The sequence below is a fragment of the Panthera onca genome, chromosome E1 (assembly GCF_046562875.1).
Source record: "Panthera onca isolate mPanOnc1 chromosome E1, mPanOnc1 haplotype 2, whole genome shotgun sequence".
NCBI classification, from domain to species: Eukaryota; Metazoa; Chordata; class Mammalia; order Carnivora; family Felidae; genus Panthera; species Panthera onca.
Window position 1 is genome coordinate 57,184,647 of NC_138352.1, and position 25,929 is coordinate 57,210,575.

General features: G+C 53.5%; 2 protein-coding genes across 2 annotated transcripts; both read right to left on the reverse strand.

Moving 5' to 3' along the window:
• Positions 1 to 438: 438 nt before the first annotated feature.
• Positions 439 to 6,382, reverse strand: KRT9 (keratin 9). Its single transcript, XM_060646093.3, has 8 exons — positions 5,750 to 6,382; positions 4,537 to 4,619; positions 4,262 to 4,418; positions 3,826 to 3,987; positions 2,990 to 3,115; positions 2,641 to 2,864; positions 1,817 to 2,262; positions 439 to 723 (listed from the first exon to the last, which is right to left on the reverse strand). Exons 1-8 carry the CDS (start codon positions 6,380 to 6,382, stop codon positions 704 to 706), a joined length of 1,851 nt encoding a protein of 616 aa, XP_060502076.3. The 3' UTR covers positions 439 to 703.
• A 9,907-nt stretch (positions 6,383 to 16,289) lies between these two features.
• Positions 16,290 to 20,714, reverse strand: KRT14 (keratin 14). Its single transcript, XM_060646096.3, has 8 exons — positions 20,125 to 20,714; positions 18,837 to 18,919; positions 18,120 to 18,276; positions 17,792 to 17,953; positions 17,562 to 17,687; positions 17,250 to 17,470; positions 17,110 to 17,156; positions 16,290 to 16,550 (listed from the first exon to the last, which is right to left on the reverse strand). The coding sequence occupies exons 1-8, from the start codon at positions 20,653 to 20,655 to the stop codon at positions 16,453 to 16,455; spliced, it is 1,425 nt and encodes a 474-aa protein (XP_060502079.3). The 5' UTR covers positions 20,656 to 20,714; the 3' UTR covers positions 16,290 to 16,452.
• Positions 20,715 to 25,929: the final 5,215 nt, after the last annotated feature.

A 25,929-nucleotide genomic window follows, 5' to 3' on the forward strand; every position in this document is an offset into this window, starting at 1 on the left:
CACTACCACTCACTCTCCTGAGACACTTGCTTGAGCTAGCCAACTGGAGGATGAGAAGTATGTGTGTCATTCACCCCCAGCACCCCCAGGCAGCATGTAGCCAAGCCCCAGAGGCAGAGCAGCTAGCCAAATTGCAGCTGGCCACAGATGCTTGAAGGAAAATAGAACTGCCCAGTCTAAACTACCAACTGCAAAATCATGAGCTAAATAAATGATTATTATTTTAAGCCACCAAATCGTGGGTTGCTTTGTTACAAGCAAAAGTCAACTGATAGAAAACCTGACCAACACTTTGCAAAGTGGATTCAGTTGATTCTCCCTTCACCTCCTTTCTTAATCCCAAAGAACAAATGGGTCCCTTCTTAATCCCAAACAAAAGTCCCTTCTTAATCCCAAAGAACAAATGGGTCAAAGTCCAAGTTTGATTTGCAGTAGGAAAGCTTTATTGGGAAATTGAGATCAGGCAGGAAGTGGGATCACCCCCAGACCAGACAGTTGGAAGAGAGGTCTCCCCAACCCTCCTAGGGGAGGGAGCCAGTGAGCAGCCAGAGGCACACATGCCCATTCAGCCCAGTCCCAAATGAGCCCTGGGACTCGTTGCCAGCCATCCTTGATGTCAGAAGGCAATAAGCAGGCTTTGTCGGGGGGCTGCCCGTCTGGGGGACACTCAGCTGAGGCGGAGCCAAAAACATTTACAGGAGCTCTAGTATCGAATCTGATAGCCTGTAGAGAGATGGAAGAGAGGTAAGGGTGAGAAGGGAGGACTTAGAACACGAGACAGAGAAACCAAGACTTAGAGAAAGATAGGCAAACTGAGAGCGAGGAGACTGGAGCTCAAAGAGCTGGAAGGACCTTGGGGTCCTGGTGGCCCCCATCCAATTCCTAAAGCTCTCCTGCAGCAGCCCTGACTGATACTCTCCCGTTTCTGAAGATGAAGTTTCATGAGCCTGGTCCCTCTTCCATTCAATAGCCTTATTAGTACATTTCTTGGATATTGAGGTAAGGATGGCCCAGCCTCTGCCCATACATGCACATCCATGGCCCTGTGGTTCCTCTTGTTGCACAAAACCACACCAGACACCCTAGACAAGGACGGCTTCCATGCACCTCAAGGTTTCTCTGAGCTAAACATCCCCGGTCATGTTACCCAGACTTTTTACTACAATTTCATATAATTCATAAAATTCAACATGCACAAGGGGAAACTTTCTCTGACCTAGAGACCACTTCACGGTGTGACTCTTACATTAGACTTTTCTGTTCAGTGTATGCCCCTTTAGATAGTTGCACCATATAACTGACTTGTATGAGCCAACCACTGACTACAGTACCTGAACCTCTTTTCTACCTGAAATGTTGCCAATCCAGGTCTTCCCATCCTCATGATGATGGAAAGTATTGGCTGTGGAGACCCACAGAGCTGAGTTCCTCATTTATTGATTGTCTGACCTTGCATAAGCTACTTCTCTTCTCTGAACCTCATTTCCCTTATCTCTAAAATGGGAATAATGATACCACCTCATAGGGTGTGATGGGAAATATATAAGATAATGCACAATTTCCAACCAAACTCCTAAGCTATGGAGACTCAGGCCATGTAGATTTGGTCCTAGCCTCACCCAAAGGTTTGTCAAAATTAATGATAATTAAGAAATAAGGGCAAGTCTATAACACCTTACTAGAGACCTCCCTAAAACCTAGCTCTGTTCAGAGTATGTATACCCTAGAGAAGCTCAAAGATACTCAAAAAGGGGTGGTACCATGACAGCTTAACACCCGTGCCTCCCTGACCCCATGAGCTAGAGTTGTCCCTTACCTTGTGTATCATCACATTCACCAGATTTTGAGGAAGAGGACTGGGACTGAGATGATCTTCCACTTCCTCCTGCATAGCTGCCACCACTTCCTCCTCCAGATCCACTTCCTCCTCCGTAGCTGCCGCCACTTCCTCCTCCAGATCCACTTCCTCCTCCGTAGCTGCCACCACTTCCTCCTCCAGATCCACTTCCTCCTCCGTAGCTGCCACCACTTCCTCCTCCAGATCCACTTCCTTCTTCACAGCTGCCACCACTTCCTCCTCCGTGGCTACCTCCACTTCCTCCTCCGGAACTACCTCTTCCTCCATAGCTGCCTCCACTTCCTCTTCCATGGCTACCTCCACTTCCTCCCCAGGATCCTCTTCCATGACTGCCTCCACTTCCACCGTGATATCCACTTCCTCTGCCACCTCCAGAGCGCCTTTGTCCAGATTCATGAGATTCACTGAGAATGAAAGATAACACAGAGAGAAAATGAGAGACCCCACTACATATACAAGGATGGACCTGGACAGAGTCAAGACCCAAATGTGAATCTTCCTGAGTTTTCCTTCTGCAAGCTAGAGGACAGACTAGGCTGGCACCACAGCTGGAAAGGAGAGCCTCCCTCTCCCTGGAACACGGAGTAGTCCCTTTTCTCATTGTTACCAACCTCCTTTCCCAAAGCCCAGATGCCCTGAGGCTCCCCCACCGAATGAAGAAGTCCTCAACCCATCAGACCCAGTTTACAGGAACTTTCCCAACTGCCTGTGTCCAGAAAGACAGATGCAATGTCAGGGACTTATAAATTCCTAGGGATTCCACAGAATCCTGGGGCACCTACAAGTCCTCCTGGCCACCCTCAAGGAGGCTGCGGTAAGTCGCAATTTCCTGCTCCAGCCGTGTCTTGATGTTGAGCAGAACGCTGTATTCCTGATTCTGGCACTCAATCTCTCCCCGGATCTCAGTGAGCTGAGCCTCCAGGTTACTGATCTGCTCCTGCAACTGCTGCAGCTGGCCACAGTAGCGGTTCTTGGTGTCTTCCAAGGACTTCTCCAGGGCCGATTTCTAGGGGGCATGAGGAGGCTATAAGAGGGATGCTACATCATAGCTCCTCCCCTTCCCACTCCTGGGGATTATGTCAAGCCTCCTGTGCCTCACGTTGGCAGAGGGTCTAGAGCAGAACAGCCAACCTTGCTGAGCTGAGACTGCAGCTCAATCTCCATCTCCTGGATGCTGTGCCGGAGCTGGGTCACCTCCTTGTTGCTGGACTCCATCTCCCGGCCACTATTCGTCACTTCCTGCTCCATCTGGCTCATCTGAAAACCCAAGAACTCAGTGAGAACCAGGCTGGACCAGAAGCTGCAATGGAGAAGGTTCTGCCCCACTCACCCGGACCTTTGCCTCCAGGACCAAGAGTGAGCCAAAACCAAAGACAAGTTATCCTGAGTCCTGGGTCTGCTAGCCAGCCAGAGTAATCCAATTCTCTCAACTTAACATTCCCTCTCAGCAAGGCTCTAAGATTCTTCACACTTGTCCCCAAACCACCTTTCTAACCTCATTTCAAACCGACCCCCAAACACATACACACAAGCACACACACACACACTAGAGACCATGCCCTCATGTGCCAGGGTCGTGTGGTAGGCTCTGGAGGCTCAAGGAGAAAGGAAGACATCAGAGAGCTCAGTGTGGTATAAGAGGCACACCACGCACCTCTACTGGGGGGTCTGATAGCACGTAGACTTACATGAGTTGTTCATGCCCTGCCTTTGTTCACACATGTAATAAATTGTGAGCTTCTTGAGAGCAGCAATCTTATTGGCTCATGTCTGAGACATTAGGACTTCACATAAAGCTGTCACTGACAAGCCACTCAGTAATCATGTTTGTGGGCAATGACTGAAGCTGGATGGAAGACAGCTGAACCGAGAGATGGAGGGGTGGGAGGAGAGAGGGATAGGGTGGAGGAATGGAGGGATGCATGGAAGAAGGAGAGAAGGTTGAATGGGCAGCCCGCTCTGCTCACCTGAGTCTCATATTGCTCTTCAATGTCCCTACGGTTCTTAGCACTGATCCTCTCATACTGCTCGCGCATGTCATTGAGGATCTTGGTGAGATCTTTGCCAGGAGCAGCATTCATCTCCACGTTGACATCCCCAGAGTTCTGCCCAGTCAGCTGACTCATCTCCTGCCAGGGATGATGGGTCTATGAGGTCAAGGGGTAGGATCCTCTCCACCACATTTTAGCCCTCCCTGCTTTCCCAGAGGTACAAAAAAGGGGCACAGTTGGGAAGGCAAAGCCCAACCACCACCATAGGAACTGCTAAGGAGGCACTGGGAGAGTGTCCTCAAAAGTCACGGAGAGGGTGTCTCCCAGGCAATGCCCCATAGCTGTCCCCCCATTGTCTCTGCACTTCCATTCCTCCCACTCCTCAATAAGCCATAAGTAGCCAGTATCATACATCCTCATGATTCTTCTTGAGGAAAATCAGTTCCTCCTGCAGAGACTCATACTGCATTTCCAGGTCAGACTTTTGCATGGTCAGATCATCCAGCACCTTCCGCAAGCCATTGATGTCAGCCTCCACTCCTTGTCGCAGGGTGTTTTCCATCTCATACCTGCAGACCAGCCATGGGTAGGAATGAGCAAGAGGGCACAAGTCCCTACTGGGACATTTAGAGCACTAGGGGGTGGAGAAAGATTGTTGACAGCAGAGGGAGTGGCAGCCGGACTCACTTCATCCTGAAGTCATCCAATGTCATGCGAATGTTGTCAAGATCCAGGAGAGTCTTATGGTTGCCCACTGTGGTGTCCAGAATCTAAAAACAGAGGAGACGGCATGGAACCCATGCTCCTCTGCTATGACCCACTGCTGGGAAGGCAAGAGGCCAGGCAAAGCCATAAGAGATGATGGCCCCATCCGGGAAGATGCTTAAAACGTAGGAGAAGCTTCCAACAGCTGGTACCTGGCACATACCCCTCACAGACTTCAGCAAGGATGTTCAGTGTGACAGTCATTCATTCATTCATTCATTCATTCATTCATTTAGCAAATTAACTAAACTGAGAGCTCCTCAATGACAGAGACCAAGTCTGGTACATCACTTTGTCTGCCGGAGGCAACACTGAGGGTGGTCATTCACTAGATTGAGTGGATGAATAAGTGGATAGATAGAAACATGGCTGGATGGATGAGTGGGTATATAGATGAATGGGTGGTAGGAGGATGAGTAGATAAGGGCAGGTAGGGGGTATGGAAAAGTAGATTACTTCCATCCCCGGAGTTCTAGATCCTCTTCATCCCCTTAAACAACCAGCATGTGTGTCTGTGTCCAGCTGGAAAGACCAAGACAGGCCCCTCTAGGAGCCCAAGTAGGAAAGAAGAGATACAACTTCTAAGTTTCCCAAACTAGAAAGTTCGAAATTCTTAAAGAGTGAGAGGAGAGACACGCACAGATTACCTCCTCTCTTGAGCCACACGATATGCTCCAAACAGGATTTTTTTTTTTCATATCATTACAGAAGTTTCGAACCAACAGGGACAAGAGCTGGTCTGCCCATCCCATGCATTAAATGTGTAGGAGAACAGATCCAGAGAGGGCATCAGGTTTCCCAGAGAGGGCATAGTGAATTGATGGCAGACCCAGGACTGCATCACTGGCTCCCAGGGCAGTGCCTCCATCACTGTGCTCCCTCCACACTGCCTCTCCATTCCCAACTTAGGGTCAGGCCAAGAGGAGACCCCCCACAACCAGTCCCAGGCTCCCCCATGCTAACCTAAGCCTGTCCTCTCTTCTTCCCAGACTCTGAAAGTTGATGAAGCATGTGAGTGTGTGTGTGTGTGTGTGTGTGTGTGTGTGTGTGTGTGTGTATGAGAGAGAAAAAGAGAGAGACAGAGATAGAGACACCAGGAGAGAAAGATCAGAAAGATCAGAGTTTCCCCACCTACCTGGTTCTTGAGGTCTTCGATGGTGTCATAGTAGGGGGAGTAATCCTTTTGGAAGACCATGGGTCCCTGCTTGTTATACCACTCCCGGATCTTACCCTCCAGTTTATTGTTGTCTTCCTCTAGTGCCTGCACCTTATCCAAGTAGGAGGCCAGCCGGAAATTGAGGTTCTGCATGGTGGTCTTCTCATCAGCGCCCAGAATACCACCAGCACCACCATCAAAGTCACCGCCAAAGCCCCCAGATCCCCCAAAGCCTCCTGCAGAACCGCCACCAAAACCAAAGCCTCCTCCAGATCCACCCCCAAAGCCCCCAAAGCCTCCAAAGCCTCCTCCAGATCCACCCCCAAAGCCCCCTCCAGACACACCACCGAAGCGCCTGGAACCTCCACCGAAGCTACCAGCACTAAAACCACCCCCAGATCCTCCACCGTAGCTGGAGCCAAAACTGCCACCACCTCCTCTCCCACAGGCCCCCGAGCGCCCCCCTCCGTAGCTACTGGAAGAGCTGAATCGGCCCCCTCCTCCAGCTGCCCCTGAGGAGCTGACGCGACCGAACGAGGACATCATGCTGCCCCCGCCGCCCCTGGAGCTGCCTTGGCTCCGGTAAGAGGAGGAGAATTGTCTGCAACTCATGGCTGGCCCTGCTGCAGCTCGTGGGATAGGAGGCAGTCGTCAGAGTGCTGCTAGTTCCCGAGTGCAGGGTACAGGGCTGTCCCCAAGGCTTCTTACTTATACCCCCAGCTGAAGATGGCATGCCTGGGTGTGCCCTCTGTCAGCACCAGCCTCCCCCCACAGACCTGAAGGAGGTCTGCGATCGGGAGGCGGCAGTGCCGCCCAGGCTCAGCGTCCTTCTGTGACTCCCTGGAGGCAGCCCAGCCTCTCTCCATTGTGTGGGGTAATTTGGTGATATTAGGCTGTCAGGGGGACCATAAATCAGCTCTGCCGCCAAGGGGGTGACCTAGATCCTGGAGTTTGGTCTCCAGCCGGCCCGGCAGCAGGTCTGAGACTTAGCCCCTTTGGGACAGGAGCTCCTAGGAGTAGAGTCTTCTCCCCCACTGATGGTTATCACTGTGTGCACCCCTCCCTGCTCCCACCTTGTGCCCACTGTGGGTGGGCTAGGACTGGGGGACCACGGGGTCATCCCCGAGGATGGAGGAGGCACAGCCCCAGCCCACAGAGAGCTGCCAGTGATCGTGGGAAGCCCAGCCCCTGTCCTCACGGAGCCCCAGACTGATGGGGAACCCGGTCCTTGCTCTCAGAAACCCCAGTCTGACGAAGGAAGCAAATGACATGGCAGAAAGACCACAACACAGCCACATGCCCACCAACGCTCGGAAATAGCAAGCGGTGTTCACACAAAGGACACGGGGAGAAGGACTGAATAAGGACAGTGGTACTGAGGCTGGCTGACCTTGGAGCAGGAAGGCAAGGGGCTCCACTGTCCTGATCCTTCAGCAGGGCCCAGCAGCGGGTATGGAATTGACCCTGGTTGACTGCCTAGTCCGTACTGAGCCCTGAGGGATACAGAGATGTGCGATTTCCCAGCCCTCCTGGAATGCGCAAGCCCCCCGCTCCTGGCAGAAGGTCAGAAGCATGTTCTGGTGAGCAGGGCCAGGAGACAGCGGTAAGAAAGGCAGTGGACTCTGGTGCCAGACTACCCGAGGCAACCCCCGCTACCCGCTCTGCCACGTTATGTAATTACTCGGTGCCTCCGTTCTCTCCTCTGTGAAAGGATGATGTTAATGGTGTGCCCATCTCCTAGGAAGAGACGCATGAGAAGGGCTCCAGAAACCGTTTCACCACCTCTGATCCTTCAGTCCCAGAGGCCCTCTGGACTCTGCCCCCTCCTGGATCTTTACCATCAGCTCGCAGCGGCTCTCCCTGCCTCGCTCAGTCCGGACTCCTCCCCTGGGGAAAGTGGTCTTTCCCAACCTGGGTGTGACCACAGTTCTCCACTGACTTCCCTTCACCCCCAAGAGAAGGTCCACACTCTTGACACTCAAGGCCCAGGCTAATCTTTCCATTCCAGCCTGACCTGCTGCCGTTCCCCAGACCCCCTAACCAAATCACGCAACGCTCCCAAACACCCTTCAAACCTCAGATGATGCTCGGGGCTTCCAGTTTGCTCCAGTCCAAATATCCCTCTGTCTTTTCTACCCAGAGACTCCTACTCATCTCTAGCGAACCATCTGTGTGCCCCCTCCTCTGGGAAGCCCTCCTGCGTTCTCTCCCTCTGGCTTTGCACTTTGCTCCACTGCAGTTTCCCGTGCTTATGCATCTTGTACTTGTCCTGGTGCCCAGCACCGTGTCTCGTCCAAGTAGGATCCCAACACATATGGAATAAAGGAACGACGACCGGTCATTCCAGTTAGGAGGTGCTAAGAGCTGAAAGAGAAACAAAGGTGAAAAGAGAGAGGCCGGGGTGGTCAGCAACAGCTTCTGGAAAAGGCAATGACCTCTGTGCTGTAGCTAAAGGATGCTTAGGCTTCACAAAGGACCAGTGTTTCTTGAGATGCTTTTAGGCAATGCACAGAGACTCTGCTAAATAATAGAGTCACATGGTAAGAAAACATTCCCTTTTTCCATTTTTCAATTTTCTGATCAGTCAAGGAGAAAATCTCATTTGGATTCTACAGCCCCTTCAACACCCGTCTGTAACTACCAATCGCTGTTTCACAGACCAAAGCTGGCCTTGGGCTCAGAACCTTCAGGAAGCAACAGTGTCTAGTTAAGTATTTATTTCCTTCCATTTCTGGCAAGTGATTCTGGTTTTCATTTTTTGCTAGTAATAGAGTAACATAGGATTTCCTTCATAAACATGCATTTGTTGAAATGGGTTGGTTGAGTGCCCATCTCTTGATTTCAGCTCAGGTCATGATCCCAGGGTTGTGGGTTCGAGCCCCAAGTCAGGCTCCACACTGAACACGGAGCCTGCTTGGGATTCTCTCTCTCTCTCTCTCTCTCTCTCTCCCTCTGCCTCTCTCCCTTGCTCACTCTCTCTCTCTCTCTTTCTCTCTCTAAAATTAAAAAATAAGGGACACCTGGGTGACTCAGTCGCTTCAGCCTCCAACTTTGGCTCAGGTCATGATTTCACAGTTCATGGGTTCGAGCCCCATATTGGGCTCTGTGCTGACAGCTCGCAACCTGGAGCCTGCTTCAGATTCTGTGTCTCCCTCTCTCTCTGCCTCTCCCCCGCTAGAGCTCTGTCTCTCTCTCTCTATTTCAAAAATAAATAAATGTTAAAAAATTTTTAAATAAATAAAATTTAGGGGCGCCTAGGTGGCTCAGTCAGTTAAACGTCCGACTTCGGCTCAGGTCATGATCTCGCGGTCTGTGAGTTCGAGCCCCACATCGGGCTCTGTGCTGGCAGCTCAGAGCCTGGAGCCTGCTTCAGATTCTGTGTCTCCCTCTCTCTCTGCCCCTCCCCCACTCGTGCTCTGTCTCTCTCTCTCTCCCCATCAAAAATAAATAAACATTAAAAAAAATTTTAATAAATAAAATTTTTAAAAAGACATGAAAGGTGAACAGATGTACCAAAATGCATTAACTATTTAAATGGGCAGTACGAAATATCAATATTAAATATTAAATAAAACATTAAACAGGTGATACATAAAATATTGAAGGCATTTCGTGAATGCCTAACACACAGGAAACTCGGTGGCAAGAGTGTTGTTTGTAAACCTTTCCCAGGTTCCCGCCAAGCTCTGCTGGTGACCCCAGCACCTGCCATGTGATTGGAACCCTGGGAAGGCCCCTTCCTTTTTACCTCCTCCCCTGATCCCCATGAGCTGCTGCCACTCTGGGATGCAAAGCCCAGGTCTCGGTGCCCAAGCTGGATGGAGGAGGGGTCGGGGCAGCCGGGGTGAACAGGGGAGGCAAGAGCTAGCTGAGCAGCACCTCTGGGGCCCTGAGCGTGCATCCTCTGCAAATGCATTCGTGCTGGGGGCTCCTGAACGTCCATGCCTGACTGTGTCGAGGCAATTGAGACCTGCCTGCCTGACCAGAAGGTCCCAGCGGGGGCACCTCTGCCCAGATGGCTCTAGTGACAGACGGCCCTTACCCAGCCCTGTTCCCGAGCCCTCCAAGCCCTGCCCCAGCCACCTCCTCAACTCCCCCAGCTCCGGGCTGGCCCTAACCCTCCCTCAGCTCAGAGCTGTAGGCTGTAATCCTCAGACTTCCATTGTGGCTACACAGGAAGGCCAGGTCGCCCGTGGGGACACCCAACTCCCAGGGGACCAGCAAGGCAAGGACTTAACAGGCCATGTGTTCCAGGTTGACTGTCACCTCTGGCTGTCCCCTGAATTTTGGACTTCTCTGGCCAATTTTCTGCCTGCACTGAAGGAACCCTGGTCACTGCCAGCTCCTCTCCCTTCCCTGGGTGCTAAGAGGTCCAGGCCTTTCTCCCACATCTGGGCCGCCCCTGCACATCTCCAGTGCCTGCCACCCTCTCCTGAGCCCTTGCTCTCTCTCTGCTCTCTCCATCTGGCACTCCTCATCGGGGCTCAGGGAAGCAGTGGTGTGGAGAGAGAAGGGGCTGCCTCCCAGCCGCACTCTCCCTACCCTGGGGCCTTGGCCTGTTTCTTCATGAGAAGCCCTTCCATACACAGTTGTCGGGGCCATAAAGACAGTGCATGCGTCAGGCCCGTCTGGAGGGGTCCCTGGATGAATGTCCAGCTACTCCCCATGTGCAGCCCTGCCCCCCCACCCCTACCTGTCCTCTCCGCATCCGGCTCTACTTCCAATGCCAAGAGCAGCTTGCTGTACTGGACCACCCTACGGCCCGGAAATGAGGCCCTCCTCCAGAAGCCCCTGGGTGCCGTCCCTTCCCTCCCCCAAGTTCTCTGTCTGGCACAAGGACCCAGGCTGCGCGAGATCGGTTCAGGGACGGGGGAGGCTGACAGATCCCTGGCCTTAGTGAGCGATTTCTTCTGGGCCATGTGACATGGCTCACTCTCCCACCCTCTCAGGGCCCAGGGGCTGCCCTCTGAGTCCCACCTTGACCACCTCCTGCAGGAAACCTCCAGAAGGTGAGTGAGAAATGGCGCACACACAGCCCAGGGACCCGAGGAGGAGCGGCGCTGCCTCTGCCGCCCCACACGCAAGACTGCCACCTGCACCCTTGGTTCCAGCCCGCGCGGTGCAAGCCCTGCCTGCAGAGGGGGAGTGGGAGGGAAGGGGCTGCTGGGATTCAGGCAGGCAGAGGGACAGACAGGGAACCAGATCCCACCTGCGAGGTGTCCTCACAGGGCAGGTGTTAAGGGGACTGGGGGGATGAGGGGACAAGGACAGGCTTCCACTGGCCACAAGAGCCCTTCTGCTTGCCTGCCACCAGCCGCTCATACCCCAGACTTGCTGTGTCATTGAGCCCCAGGTGGGGCCCAGGGAAGGACCTTAGTCATCCTGCGTGGCTGCTTGGGCGAGGCGCATGGGCCCGCCCCTCCATTACCTATCTAGGCAGGGACTTCCCACTGGCTCAGCGCCAGGCGCCTGCACCTGTTCTAATTCTTTCCTCACACGTTAAGTGCCTGCCATCACCCCCACTTAACCAGACCCCATGACACCAGGGGTCATGGGCAAGGGTGCGAGGGCATACCTGGCAAAGAGGTTCAGGGCACTAGCTTTTGGAGCCCGGACAGGTCTGAGTCTGAAGCCAAGTTCTCCCACTCAATTTGGGAAGAGTCGCTTCCCCTCGCTGAATCTCAACTTCCTCACTGTAAGTTTGGATTCATCGTCTCTTGAATACTTACTGTGTTCCAGGCATTGTCTTGAGTGCATGGGATAAAGTGGTGAGCAAGCCAGATATAAGCCCTACCTACCTTCTTGGACAGTTATGGGATAAAACAGACCCTCAAGAATAAAGGTATATAGGGGCACCTCATGGCTCAGTTGGTTAAGCACCTGACTTTGGTTCAAGTCATGATCTCACGGTTCGTGGATTCGAGCCCCATGTTGGGCTCTGTGCTGACAGCTCAGAGCCTGGAGCCTGCTTTGGATTCTGTGTCTCCCTCTTTCTTTGCCCCTCCCTTGCTCTCACTCTGTCTGTCTGTCTCTCTCTCTCTCTCTCTCAAAAATAAATATTCAAAGAAAAAATTTTTTAAAAAAATAAAGGTATATAATTCAAAACTGGGGTGAGTACTATTGGTAGGAAAATGGGGAGCACATGACAAAGGTGTGACCCCATCTGGGAGATCGGGGAGGGTCTCTCTGAGAAAAAGACACTTCAGTGAAGGTGAGTAGAAGTGTCCTCGGGAAGATATAGATAGCATGTGCAAATGTCCTGAGGTGGGAAGAAGCAACGTGACTGCAAAGGCAGAAGGCCAGTGCGGCCAGAGTGCAAGGTTTAAAAGAGCTAATGTAAAGCTGCTGGTGTAGGACCAGCACCTAATGGGACATTTTCCTGTCAGTGGCATTGTGCCTGCCCCCTACCTTCTCCCGGAACCTGGTGGACAACTTGGGTTCTCAGTCCTCTCTCTTATTATCAGTCTACCCCTCTGGTCTGCTGAGCCCCTAGTAAGACCGAGGACCTATGCTCAGTGGGACGGGGAAGAAGAGGACACAAAGGTTGGAGGATCATGATTTCTTCCATCAGGAACTTCCACGGCTCCAGGCAAGACCCCCATTGCTTTGCCTGCCCTATGGTAATCTTCACAATTAATCCTCACAACGGTTGAATGAGGTAGATACTAACTTTTAAATCATTTTACAGGTGTCTAAATTGAGGCTCAGAGAGGCTGAGTGTCTTGGCCACAGTCACAGAGCTAAACAAACAGAAGGCGGAACACGGTTTGTCCTGCCGTGAGTGGGAGCTAAGATGGACACGGGCTCAGGGCTCCCTCTCCCAGCCTCACACGCCTTCTGGGTCTCTCTCTGCTTTCCCCCACTTTGTCTCTCTCCTTGTTTCCGTCTGTCTCAATTCACCCCCAAGTTCCTCCACATGTAAATTTCAACAACTATGTATGAGGGAGGGAAGGAAGGGGGGAGGGAGGGAGGGAGGGAGGGAGGATCCTCACTGCTTAATCCCAGCCCAAGGCCGTCATTATCTTGTCTCTCTCTCTCTCTCTCTGACTCTGTCTGTATGCATTTGTTTCTATCTCTCTGTGTCTTTTGCCCCTTTCTCCCATGCCAAAATGCCCCCAAAGTTCATCAGAGTACCTCAAAGGAAAAGGCTTCCTTTCCCCGGTCTGGCCCTACAGCTAATAGTGCGTCACAGGAAGGCCCCGGCAGGAATGTGCTGGCCCAGCAAAGGACAAAGGAGGAGCTGCTCGTGTTTGTCCTATCTGCCTGAAGCCAGGCCATTGCCCTGGAGTCCCTAGAGTCCTCTTGTCCCCTCTGTGGCAACATCTAAGCTCAGTGAGGTGGGCCAGGCCGGGACATCAGGACGTCCAGCCTCCGGGGCCTCAGGCTTCCTTGGGGCTGCCCCCTCTGACGCTAGCCTATAGGACTAGTTGGCTACGTTGCCTAAACCAGGTCATCTGTGGCCTTGGGGAGGGGCCTTTCACCAGATCCGATAACCATAGGGAGATGTGCCACTTGGGCCTGTAGAGTTCCCAGGGCACAGTTAAGTTCCTCTCACAATAAAAAGTCAAGTTTCTCCCACAAACTAATGAGGACCCAGAATTTCAAGGTGGGCCTATCCCATAAGACGGAAACCTCAGAGTGAGTTGGGAAAAAAATTCATGCTCGTCCCCTGGGGCTCTCAGCTCCATCCCCTGCCTGAGAGAGAACACACAGGAATGGAGCGCAAACCTGGTCAGGGACCAGAGGCCTGAGCACCCGGTCCACTTTCAGTCTGTATGACCTAGAGCGGGCCGCTGTGGCCCTAAGTTGAGGAGGTTGGAAGAGCCGTCTCCCTGACTCTCCCAGCACTGCCCTTCTGCGCTGTGCGAGGGCGGGGAGAGAGGATCGCTCTTCCCAAATTGCGGGAGTGGAGCCAGAGGGTCACGTGACCTGCCCCGGGCCGCTAAGAGGCCATTCCTCCTACCTCCACTAGACTGTGCTGTGGAGTCACTTTCTCGGTTTCCTGTCATTCCGATCTGGGGTGGTGGGAGGGGAGGCAGTCTCGCCATTGTCAGAGTGGCTGACCCAGGTCTTCGGGTGTGTTCTTGTGGTGCCAGGCCTTGTGGGCAAGAGCACTGGTCAGCAGCAGGGCCCAAAGTGTTGACTCTGCTCTTCCCAGTGGGGTATGATGGCAGGGGACCCCAAGGAGGGGTGGCCTCCATGAGGGACTCTGGTACGGCAGCTCCACCTGCTCTTTTTCTCTGGGGCCCAGATAGGGTGGAAGTCCCTCGAGGCCCATGTTTGAGCTCCTCACTTCCCACTTCTGACCCTGCTGTCAGCCAGGTGGCCTCCAGCCGCCATCTTTACTGTCAAGCAAGCCCACACCCCCTATATTCCCTCCAAACATCAATGGCAACCAGTCAAGAGGAGGAAGCTCACCCCACCACCTTCAAGTCTAAGAAATCTCACATTCTATATTCCTCTAAGGCAAATCTCTTTGGGGGGTGGAGAAGATTTAGTCTGCCACCACCTCCAAGACAGAGTGATGTCTGGGGATTCTTACGCAATCTGGAACATTCTAGGCTTCAGTCTTCGTTGGCAACCGCTGAAAGGTTTTGCTCTTCGTCCAGGTCCGTGTGGCCTCCCAAATGTGAACTTTTCCCCGGGTTTCTGCCACATGTGAGCTCATCGCCCAGCTGGGAACACTAGACCCTAGAGTCCACCATCCTCGGGGGTAACGTGTGGCCCTCTGCACCAGGGCACTATCATTCTTAGGACCACCAAACTACCCCTTCCCAGGATCCAAGGAAACTTTTCCAAACACCCTCCTCCCTGAGTGGCCTATCCTCACATACCTCCAAAACTAAGCATTCATCCCCAAAATGACACACCCTCCCCCAGAGATCACCCCAGGTAAACTCTTCCTAATGACAAAACTCAGGTAAAAAGACATCCCAGAGTTTCAGGAGCACAAAGCAGGCGTCTCTTCCCTGGGGTGAAGATGAGGTGAGGAGAAATCAACATCACTTCATTCCAATTCCTAACAACTCACCCTTTTACTGTACCATTTATAGAGCACTGACTATGTGCCAACCACAAAGCTAAACTCATTGCCTGCATGAGATCATTCTATCTACCATTGGCCTTATGTGGTAAGGGTTTTCATTCCCCATTTTGTAAAAGAGGATCTTGTCCAAACTCTTCCATGCTAGTCAGTGTGGAAGCTGGGACTCCAACTCAGGGTGTCTAATTCCAAAACCTAGGCTTTTGGGTCCCTTGCTCTCAAGGACTAAGTCTTTCTTTAACCCACGTCCCATCCTCGGCACCCCCCGAGAATTTTCATTCACACAGCCAAATGAATGAGCTCTTGAAACTGATACAGTGACTAGTCAACTCTTTCCTAGCTCTGGGCAATGAGCCCTACCCACCTCTGGAATTTTCACTAGCACTCAGATGATCTTCCCCTTCCTCCTCCTTTTCCAGCTCCCTACAGAAAAGAAAAAAAGACACTTCCACCAGAGAAGTCTCCTGCAACCTACAGCCCAGGTTCTTACTGTGCATTTACTTGCTGGATTCTCATATTAACTGCAAGAAACAGAGTTCCCCACGCTTACTATGTAAGTGGGGAAACAGACTCTCCGAGATCACAGAGATAATACAGAACAGAGTCAGGGTTAGAATCCAGTCTGTCTGTTCCCAAAGCCTCTAAAAATGCCCTCATCATGGATGGCAAATCACCACACACGAGAGGTAGCTCCCCCAGTATTACTCACAGCTGTGCCTGAGCCTGCACTGTGCCAGGTCCTGTGCTGGTGGCCTTACATGCATTCTTCCAGAAAATCCTCACAAAAAGCCCATGAGGTAGGTACCGTCATTGTGCCCACTTTATGGATGTGAAAACTGAGGCATGGAGATGGTAACCAACCTGCCCTATGTCAACTGAAAGTAGGCAGTTTCTCTCCCAGCTCTAGAGACAAGAGCAGGTGGGATGGAAAGTGACAACGTCTCAGTAAAGCATGAGTTCTTACTGGGTTTGTGGACCTCCACTGATGAGCCTTAGGGGACCCAGGAACCTCATGAATTATGTGCAAGTGTGTGTGTGCTTATCGGGCTGAGGGAGGAAAGAATATCTATAGCTTTCAGTATATTCTCAAAGAAATCCCTGATGAAAAAACTGTTAAAAAAAATCTTTAACCTGCTGCAGTGCCTGGCACACAAAAGGCACTCGATGATATTGGTGAATAAACAAACTAATAAATAAATGAGTAAACAAATAAGTGAGTGAGTGAATGAATGAATGTGCCTCCATGACCTTGGAGACACCACAAACAACCTAGTACACACATCCATCTCTACCTTTTGAGATGGTGAAAGCCATTCCAGGACCTGAGCCCAGTCCGCCCCCAAGCCCTTTTTCCCAGTCCCAGAGGCCACAGCCAGGTGTTAACGACAGGCTTCAAAGAGAGGCTTCCCCCGCTTTCTCCCCACCTCCACTCCTGACAATGACCAGGTAGAGGCGGGAGCTGTGCAACTCAGATAATGAAGCTTTATTGAATGCCAGGAGAGGGCAAGGGTGAGGCAGGACTCAAGTGTGAAGTTCTTGGGGGGCAAGAAAGGGGATTCCCTAGTGTGGTCTGTATCCACATGGCGGGGGAGCAGCGGGGGGGGGGGGTGCTCCTAGGCCTGAGCAATGCTGAGCAGCCTTAGTTCTTGGTGCGAAGAACCTGCTCGTGGGTGGACACCACCTTGCCATCGTGCACATCCATGACCTTGGTGCGGATCTGGCGACTGGAGGAGGTCACTGGGGAAGAGGGGAGAGAAGGTGTTACCAGCAGAGGACAGGCAATGGAGAAATCAGGAGTGGGGAGACCAGGGAGTTGGGAAGACTTAAGCAGACTGTCTCCCTGTTGCCCTCTCCCCTGATTATCTCTTCACTCACTGCTCTTATCCCAGCACTGATCCCATCTACACAGTTTTTTCAGCCTAGAGCTCCCAAAGGTAGGACAGAGTCTGTGTCCTCGAACTGGAGGCTCCTAAGAACTCAGATCAGCTTGGTTCAGTCCAGATCAACCCAAGTGGACTGGTCTTGAAGGGAAGACCCATGTGGTGTCCTGTCCGTGGTGCTGACCATCAGAACATTGGAGTCTGCCACAGACACCAGTGACAGAAGTAAAAAGTGGAGGCCACTAGCTCCTAGCCCTAAGGAAGGTTTATAAAATGGCTTCTTCTACCCAAGTAGCTTTATAAGGGATCTTGGGTGAGAAAACTCTAACTCAACCCCTCAAAAAGCCAATTCTCTAGACCTGCTGGGAGACAGGAAGTGGTCACGAGTCCAGGCTTGATGAGAAGGAAAGTCTTACCGTCTCTGGACGACTGAGAGCCAGAGGAGAACTGGGAAGAAGAGAGGCTATGAAGACAGAAAAGGGCAAGATCATTAGACACATGGGATACAGCAGGTGAATAGTGGGGGCAGGACTGGGAAGGAGGGCAGTGCACTCACTGGGCATCCTCGCCCTCCAGCAGGCGCCGGTAGGTGGCGATCTCCTGCTCCAGCCGCGTCTTCACGTCCAGCAGGATCTTGTACTCCTGGTTCTGCTGCTCCATCTCGCAGCGCAGCTGGGCCAGCTGCTCCTCCACGCTGCCGATCAGGTCCTGGATCTGGGCCAGCTGCATGCAGTAGCGGCCTTTGGTCTCCTCCAGGCTGTTCTCCAGGGATGCTTTCTGTGACGGAGGGAAAGATCAAGGATCAGTGAGGGTAGTCACTCCCTCCCTCCCAGTCCTGGATCAGATCCAAGCCTGTCAGCTCCCCTACCATGCTGAGCTGGGACTGCAGCTCGATCTCCAGGTTCTGCACGGTGCGCCGGAGCTCGGAGATCTCGCTCTTGCCGCTCTGCACCAGCTCGCTGTTGGTGGCCACCTCGCGGTTCAGCTCCTCTGTCTGCAGAAAAGAAAAAAAAGTCATTCACACCAGAAGTTCCTGGAAGGCGGGTCTCCTGGGTCCCTTCCCCACCCCCCATCCCCCGCCCCCGGGATGACACCCACCTTGCTGAAGAACCAGTCCTCGGCGTCCTTGCGGTTCTTCTCCGCCATCTTCTCGTACTGGTCGCGCATCTCGTTCAGGATGCGGCTCAGGTCCACGCCGGGGGCGGCGTCCATCTCCACGTTGACGTCTCCGCCCACCTGGCCTCTCAGGGCATTCATTTCCTGCACAAGCAAAGAACGGTCCATAGTCAGGAGCCATGGCGACATGGCAACCAGTTGGGGTTCCCTCCTCTCAGGTGATCCTGGCCTGAGCATTGCCCACACCACCACCACCCCATCTCAATCCCATCCTTTCCCTCCCAGCTTCATCTTCTAAGCTGGTTCTCACCTCCTCGTGGTTCTTCTTCAGGTAGGCCAGCTCCTCCTTCAGGCTCTCGATCTGCATCTCCAGGTCGGCCCTGGCCAGGGTCAACTCGTCCAGCACCCTGCGCAGGCCGTTGGTGTCAGCCTCCACAGTCATCCGCAGGTTCAGCTCAGTCTCGTACCTGGAACGATCCGAGACAAGAAGAATGGGACATCCATCCTGGCCACACTGAAGGCTTAGTTCTCTGCCCTCTGCAGCTTCTTCCCATAGCTGGCACCCTGTGGGTGGTTTAGGGAGTCAGTTTTGAAAATGGCGTGGTTGGACACAGCACCCATTGAGGACTCAGATCTGAACACTCCTGGGGGCAGGGAATAAGGCAGTTCATTAGGCTGCAGAATTCAGGGAGGGGAGACGCTTCTGGCCTCACAACCAATAGCACACAGGCCTCCAAATGTGACTGCCTCCTACACTTCAGGGGCAGGTGGAGGAGTGGGGAGCCCCTCTCCCTTAAAGCAATGGCACCCAAACCTGGCCGTGGATCAGAATCTCTCAGGTAGCCTGTTAAGAATAACTGAATCAGAACTCCAGGTTGGGGCCCAGGAGTGTTGTATTTTTACAAGCACCCCAAGGGGTTTTCATGTGGCCATCCTGGCAACTGGTCAGCCCTGTTTAGGGGACGCTGCCCCCAAAATTCCCCACCCTGGGGAGATTGGACATCCTGAGTCACTGCTGCGAACTCACTTGGTGCGGAAGTCATCAGCAGCAAGGCGGGCATTGTCAATCTGCAGGACGACATTGGCATTGTCCACGGTGGCCGTGAGGATCTGCAGGTAGAGAGGGCACAGGTCGTCAGCCAAATGGACGTCACTAGCCAGACCTCACTGCAGCCTGCATACATCAGGCCTTTGCTTTCCTGCTCTCACCTGAGTCTCCCCTCCTCCCAAAAACCTTTGCCACAGCAACCTAAAGGGTAACCCCTGATGGCCCAGCTTCGACCCACGACTTTGCTGACTCCGGGTCAGAAAAAAATGGATAGAAAGAGCCCTGGCCCTGGAACCAAAAGCCCTTGAGTTAGAGTCCTGGTTCTACCACTGATGAGTCTCAGGGTCTCAGTTCCCCTACCCACAGAGTGGAGGAGTGACCTAAGGTCCCCAAGTCTCCCTTCCTGGTCTGAATTCTCCTTTTTCTATACGGGCCAATCTGCCCATCTTCACACCTTCCTTTTAAGCCCGCAGAACATGGGACCTCAGGTGTGGCTTTCCCAAAAGAGGAGACCCCACTAGCACAAGGGATGAGAAAAGAAGAAGCAGAAGAAGTACTAAACCCCGGATTGGCTGCAGTCCTCTCCCTCACCATCTAATTTACCTAATCCACGTGAGGCATCAGAGCCAGGCGCGAGAGGAAGAAGGATCAGCGGGGAGGGCTCCCAGGGTGAGGTTGGAGCAGGGGGTTGGGGCTGGAGCCAGGAGATGCAAGTCCCCCAGGCTCCCTCCTGTGCAGGACACGTAAGGCGGGGCTCCGCTGATTGCCTCTGTGGGGTTTTTGTGCCCGCCTGCTGGTGGGGAGGGGCGCCGGTGCCAGGGCTCACGGGCGGCAGCCGCCACAGCCCAGACTAATGAGCTAATGAGTGGTTTGGGTGTCTAGCCTCATCCCGTTACAGCCTCGCTCCTCCCCTGTGCTGGGGAACAGGTAGCTGCCTCGTGTATTAGCAAGTGGGCACACGGGTTCTGGCCTCAGCTCTGCCATTGATTCGCAGGCCACAGCACCTCTCAAAGCTCTGACTCCTTCCCCTGTAAAATGTAAGGGTAGGAATCCCCAGGCCCTCGCGGTCTGCGGTCTGGAGCCCCGAAGGGCGTGAGCAAAGCGGGGAGACACTGACCAGCTCCGCGGGGGCGTCCAGAGCCAGAAGAAGGGATGCGGGGTTGGAGTCTGCCCGGTCTAGTAATCTAAAGATGCCAGTGGCCTGAGGCATCTATCGCTCCAGAGCGAGGGAGCTAGAATGGCAAGTCCTGCCGCCCGGTCCACACACCTTGTTCCTCAGGTCCTCGATGGTCTTGAAGTAGGGGCTGTAGTCCTTGGTCTCAGCGGGCCTCTGCCTCTGGTACCAGTCGCGGATCTTCACCTCCAGGTCGGCGTTGGCCTCCTCCAGGGCGCGCACCTTGTCCAGGTAGGAGGCCAGCCGGTCGTTGAGGTTCTGCATGGTCACCTTCTCGCTGCCGACCAGGAGCCCGTCACCACCACCGAAGCCACCACCGAAGCCAGCACCAAGGCCACTTCCAAAGCCAGCACCAAGGCCACCACCATATCCTCCACCGAAGCCGCTACCCAGGGCCCCACCAAAGCTGCTGCTGCTGCTGAAGCCGCCTCCGTAGCCGCCCCCCAGGCCGTAGGCCCCCCCGGAGGAGTAGCGGGAGGAGGAGACCGACAGGCCCCCGTAGGCGCTGGGGGCCCGGCAGGACCCTCCGGCCAGCACGGAGGACATGCGGCTGGAGCCGCCCCCGATGCCGCAGGAGCCCTTCATGGAGCTGGAGGAGGTGAACTGGCGGCTGCAGGTGGTCATGATGCCAGGAGGGAGGTGAGTGAGCGAGCGAGCGAGGCGGCAGAGAGGAGAGAGAGGTGCTCAGGTAAGTTGGAATAGGAGGTGGGTGCTTTATACTCCTGAGTAGGGGGCGGGCCTGGCATTTTCCATTCCCCTTGGCTTTCACCACCCACAGTCCAGTGCCAACTCCCAGTCAGATCCCTCCTCTCCCCCGCCTCATCACGTCTGTCATATTTTACTGGAAACTCATTGTTTAGGGTGTTTTTGGTTTCTTGTCCCGCCAGGTGTGATTCACATAAGGAGGTGTGGGCCTGCAGGCTATACTTTCCCATCTGGCCCTGGAAGCCGCGGCCCTCAGGAGCCTGCATGTTGGGCTCGGCCAGGCGGCGGGGAGCAGGACGTCTGCCCCAGAAACCTGGTGACCTGTTCTCCCATTAATGAGGTGGGCCTTTGACATCCATCCAGACATCACTCCAGGTGGCTCCTGGCTGGAGAAATGCCAGCATGGCAAGGCTACGTTAGCCACAGTGATGCCCCCTCAGCATTACCGTCTATAAAAAGAGAGAAGTTCTTGGGGGGTCCTCCCAGATGCGACCCGCTAGGCTGTGCCGAGAAGCCTGTCACATCCCCGGAACACGCCCAGCCAATCAGCTGGCTCGGGCTTCCACCCTGACACCCCCATTAAAGGGAAATCTAGGCAGCTTTTCCCCAACCCTGAGCACAGACTCTAAGATCCTCCACGCACCTGTGGATGGGCCCATGGCATTGGCTGGCCAAGAGCAGGTGACCAAGGGTGGGGGGGCCTCACAGGCACAGCCAGAGACGTGCTAAAAGAGCACGGAGTCACACTGAGTCTGGGCTCTGCTGTGTGCCCCTGTGTGACCTGACATTTCTCCGAGCCTCAGTTTCCTCACAGTAAAGTGGGAGTAAACATCATCCACCCTGCCTACTGCAGAGTCAGCTCCGAGAATCCAAGTGGCAGTGTATATGTGAGGGTTTTATAAGCCAAGTACGGCACGAAGTCTGGTTAGCATTGTTGTAGCCTCGTCTGGCCACAAAGAGGGTGTGCAACAGCCCTGGCACAGGACAGGAGAGCCTTTCTGCTTCTAGCCCCAGGTGTCTCCAGGCCCCCAGGGCAGCGGCAGTGGGAGAGGCCGGCTCGGGCACCCTGGTCTGAGCCCCTTGTGTCACTGGCCCAAGAGATTTGGGGGTGGAGAGGCAGTGCAGGCACTTGGGAGTGTACTTGAGGGTCCCTGACTCCTGAGACCCTGAGGCTCAGGGGGACATTTCCAGGGGTCCCTTTGGTTCTACCTCAGAGGCTTGCAAATTGGGACCTCAGCTGCCCCCACGTCTCCCAGGCAGCCTCCAGAGGCACCCCCTCCAGCCACACCCACCTTCCCACCAGCCCCTCAGCTCCACGGACCCCAGCAGGCATGTTGGGAGGAATGCAGTCGTGTCTGGGGCTGCCTGACGCGTCCCATCTCCCCAGACAGGCCCCAACAGCCCCCGCTGCAGGCTCCAACGCTCTTCCGGGGATCAACAGCTCCCAGGAGGGAAGCAAAGCCTCCCTCTCCCCGCCACTCCGCCTGCCACCAAAACACATGCCAAGGGAGCACCCCCTCACCGGGGCTTAGGAGCTCAGAAGACAATGTTGAGACAGACACTTGAGGCTGTGGGCTCCCCAAATCTGCCGCCCAAGGACTTGCAAGGATGAGTAAGCAAGGGCCCCGCCTTGCCCCACCCACCCCTGACAGACACTCTAATCTCCTTCCAGGGAATGGTCCCCCACCCGGCCCAGCCCTACAACTACCCCAGTGAGAGGCAGCAGGGATTTTGGCTGAGGGACAGATGCATTTGTTAGGAGGCATACTGCCCTTGGGTGGGGCAGGGGGGTACCTACCAGAGAAAAATGCAGCCTCCACAGAGACCTGCGGGACAGGAGTGGGTGCAGAGCCCAACACCAGCTTTCTCTGTGCTGCCCACCACCCTGTCTCCCTCCACGGCAGGAAGCCACGGATAAAATCCCTAGAGCGCAGGACGTGGGCAAAGCTCTCCTCCCCCAACCTTCCACCTGATTCGGTGGAACCCAAAAGAGGCTCCTTCCTTGTCCACCTCCAAGGGAAATCCAAAAGTAAAGAGCACAGGGAACCAGAGACATGTACACTCACGCACACAATCTAGGAAGAGACTTTTGCCAGCCCTCCTTGCCCCTCCGGACCCCAGAACCCCAGCCTGGAACAAGTCTGAGGTCCCCCACCCCTTTCCGGCCAGCGCCCAGGATTAGACCCCTGGCCTCGATCCTGGGACTGATCTCTGCAGACGTGGAACTAGGCACAAATGGTCCAGTCTGGTACTCATGACATTGGAGGAGAGACAGCTTTCTGGACAACAGGGATTAAAGGGATGAGGGCTTGTCCGCTGGGCCCTAGACTCCTAAACAAGCTTTAAATGGGCACCATGACCTGGCCCTCACTCCACCTACCCCAAAGAGGAGGGGGCCAAAATGAGCTTAGGGTGGTGTCTCTTGTGGTTGGTGAGTCTTCCTGCCAGCCTATGGAGGGGGGGATCAATGCCAACCCAAACAGGTGAGGCGGCAGGGCCAAGCAGCCCCCCACAGAGCCTGCATTGTGTGCTGAGGATGGGCTGGGCACCAGGGGATGGGTTCCTAAGGAAGGAGGGGACCTAGTGACAGCCCAGTCTGAGGAGAGAGGCACAGCCCCTGTCTTCAGAGCCCCGTCTAATGGAAGAGACTGCCCCTGCCCTTAAGAAGCCCCCAGCCTGAAAGGGAAGAGAAGTACGCATCAAAAGTACTTAAGACATGGACAAGCATAAGAAAAGCACAATTCATATGTATTCGTTTCCTGGGACCGCCATGATAAATTACCCCAAGCTTTGTGGGTTAAAACAACAGAAGTGTATTCTCTCACTGTTCTGGAAGTCCAAAATCAAGTTGTCGGCAGGGTCACACTCCGTCTGAAGGCTCCAGGGGAGAACCCTTTCTTACCTCTTCCAGCTCCCGGTGGCTCTTTGCAGTCCTTGGTTTGTGGTGACACAACTCCCGTCTCTGCCTCCGGCTTCACATGGCTCTTTGTGTCTGTGTCTCTCTCTGTGTCCTTTTCTGTCTCTTCTAAGGACACGCATTGGGTTTGGTGCTCACCCTAACCCAGTGTGATCTCATCTCAATTCTTACCATAATGGCATCTGCAAAGACCCTGTTTCCAAATCAGGTCACATTCTGAGGTTCCAGTGGATGTGAATTGGTGGGGGGGGGGGGGGGTGCACTGTCCAACCCACTACATGTGTAACGGACCAGGAACTATCCACATCACAGCAGGAGTGGTGAAAACGTGGTGGATGAATGACTGTGATAAGATGCGGGCAGGGCCAATCTGGAAGGCTTCTGGTGGCAGCTGTTAGCTCAACATAGAAGGGTGCTGGGGAGTGGGCAGCAGAGAGACAGAATTCTCAGGTGTCTGGGCCATGGTTCCCACCACCTAGTTTCTCTGGGTCCTTTACGTATAGACAGCTGCTCTGGAGGAGAGCTTTTTTTTTATTTTTGTTTTAAAATTTTTATTTCGAGATAATAAAAAGTTGCAAAAGTAATACAGAGAGTTCATATGCGCCCTTCACCCAACTTCCCCAATACAATCATGTTACATAAACATTGTACCATGATTCAAACAAGTAAATTAACATTGACCCAATGCTATTAATTAACTACAGAGTTTACTTGAATTTCACTGGTTTTTCTACTAATGTCCCTTCTCTGTTGCAAGATCCCACCCAGGACCTCACATTCCATTGGTTGTCACGTCTCCTTGGTCTCTCCCAATCTATGACAGCTCCTCAGTCCGTCCTTATCTTTCATGACCTTGACAGTGTGGAAGGCGACTAGTAGAATATCCCCCAGGTTGGGTTCTCCTGATATTTCCTCATGATCAGACTGAGGTTATGCATTTTGACAAGACAACCACAGAAATGGTGTGTCCTTCTCAGTGCCTCGGCTCAGGTGTGGAAGACATTAATTGAATGGGTCTTACTGCTGTCCATTGGCTAAGGTAGTGTTTGCTGGATTTCTCCATTGTAGCGTTACTGTTTTTCCCATTGAAATTAATAAATACCTTCAAGAAGATACTTTGGGACTATTCAACCATACTGTTTCTCCTTCAACTCCTTTTTTTTTTTTTTTTTTTTTTTACTAATTCTGCATCCATTTGTGGTGGGAAAGAGCTCTTGATACCCAAGAGCTCTTCACCTTAAACTTAAGTGAGCTTAAGACCCTCATTCGCCCGGGACTCCTTGAAGGAATGTGGCTTTTAAGAAACACATTGGAGAAGGAAATCCAGCCCCAAGAAAGAACTCTTTCTTCCTTTCTAATCCAGCCCCCAAAGCCAGACTCTGTACCCTAAGACGCTCCCAGGCTACTTCCCTGGAAGACCTACCAACTATTTCTGTAGTCGTTAATGTCTAGAGTCGTTCCTTAGGCCCCCACCAGCCTGGAGGAAAAAATAGGACAGTCAGGGTCCTCCCCATGTCACAGGTAGGAAGTCTGAGGTCCATAGAGGCTCATAGTCAAATGACTAATTAGAACCCCCCCTCCTTGGTATTCTCAGACCTCTGCCAGAGGTTGGGCTCTTCCTTTCCTCCTAGCAGAGTCCTATATCTCCTGCCCTTCCTTCCCTGTCCCTCCACACCATTCCCTGCCCACCCTTCTCACTTTTGCCCATCCTTTTCTCCACCAAGTCCCAGCCAGCTGCTTGACTGTAGCACAGGTAAAAGTCTCCTAGAGCTGAGGGCTGTCACTTCTAGAAGTGACAGACTGAAGCCTGAGCTGACCTAGAGCTCGATTTCTGCCTCCAGGAATGCTGGGCTAGCATGGGGGCAGGGAGCAGGCTGGCAGGCAGGATTGCAGACACAAGAGGCAATTGGGAGCCTAGAGTACCTCCTTGAGGCCCTGAGTCCTCTTTCCTCTAGAAAGGTCTGCCACCCACTGGTTTCCCAGGCCAGCCTGCCCATCTGGGCCTTGTCCTTGTGAGAGCCTTCACTGACACAACAGATGGGCTCAGCCAAGTGTTTCAGTGTCCATGGCCTTGTCTGTACCTGCCAGCTGCTAAGGATGACAAGACAGAAATTGACTGTCCCACATTATAGATGCAAAAAGCTCAGAGGTTGAGGAAATTTGCAAGGTCCACGGTGAGGAAGCCGCTCAGCCAGGATTCATTTCCAGCTCTTCCTGGCTGTGAGCCTTGCTTTTCAAACACAGAGAATGGTCCTTGAAAGTCAGAGCCAAAAAGG

What these genes read in the sequence shown, in the direction of transcription:
- KRT14 (XM_060646096.3), bottom strand. Translation starts at nt 20,655, where the DNA reads ATGACCACCTGCAGCCGCCAGTTCACCTCCTCCAGCTCCATGAAGGGC. An exon ending in TCGAGGACCTGAGGAACAAG is followed by an intron (nt 18,920 to 20,124) that starts GTGTGTGGACCG and finishes CTCTACCTGCAG; the next exon opens with ATCCTCACGGCCACCGTGGA. An exon ending in CTGGAGGGCGAGGATGCCCA is followed by an intron (nt 17,157 to 17,249) that starts GTGAGTGCACTG and finishes CTGTCTTCATAG; the next exon opens with CCTCTCTTCTTCCCAGTTCT.
- KRT9 (XM_060646093.3), bottom strand. Translation starts at nt 6,382, where the DNA reads ATGAGTTGCAGACAATTCTCCTCCTCTTACCGGAGCCAAGGCAGCTCC. An exon ending in TGCAGTCTCAGCTCAGCAAG is followed by an intron (nt 2,865 to 2,989) that starts GTTGGCTGTTCT and finishes CATGCCCCCTAG; the next exon opens with AAATCGGCCCTGGAGAAGTC. An exon ending in TGAATGTGATGATACACAAG is followed by an intron (nt 724 to 1,816) that starts GTAAGGGACAAC and finishes ATCTCTCTACAG; the next exon opens with GCTATCAGATTCGATACTAG.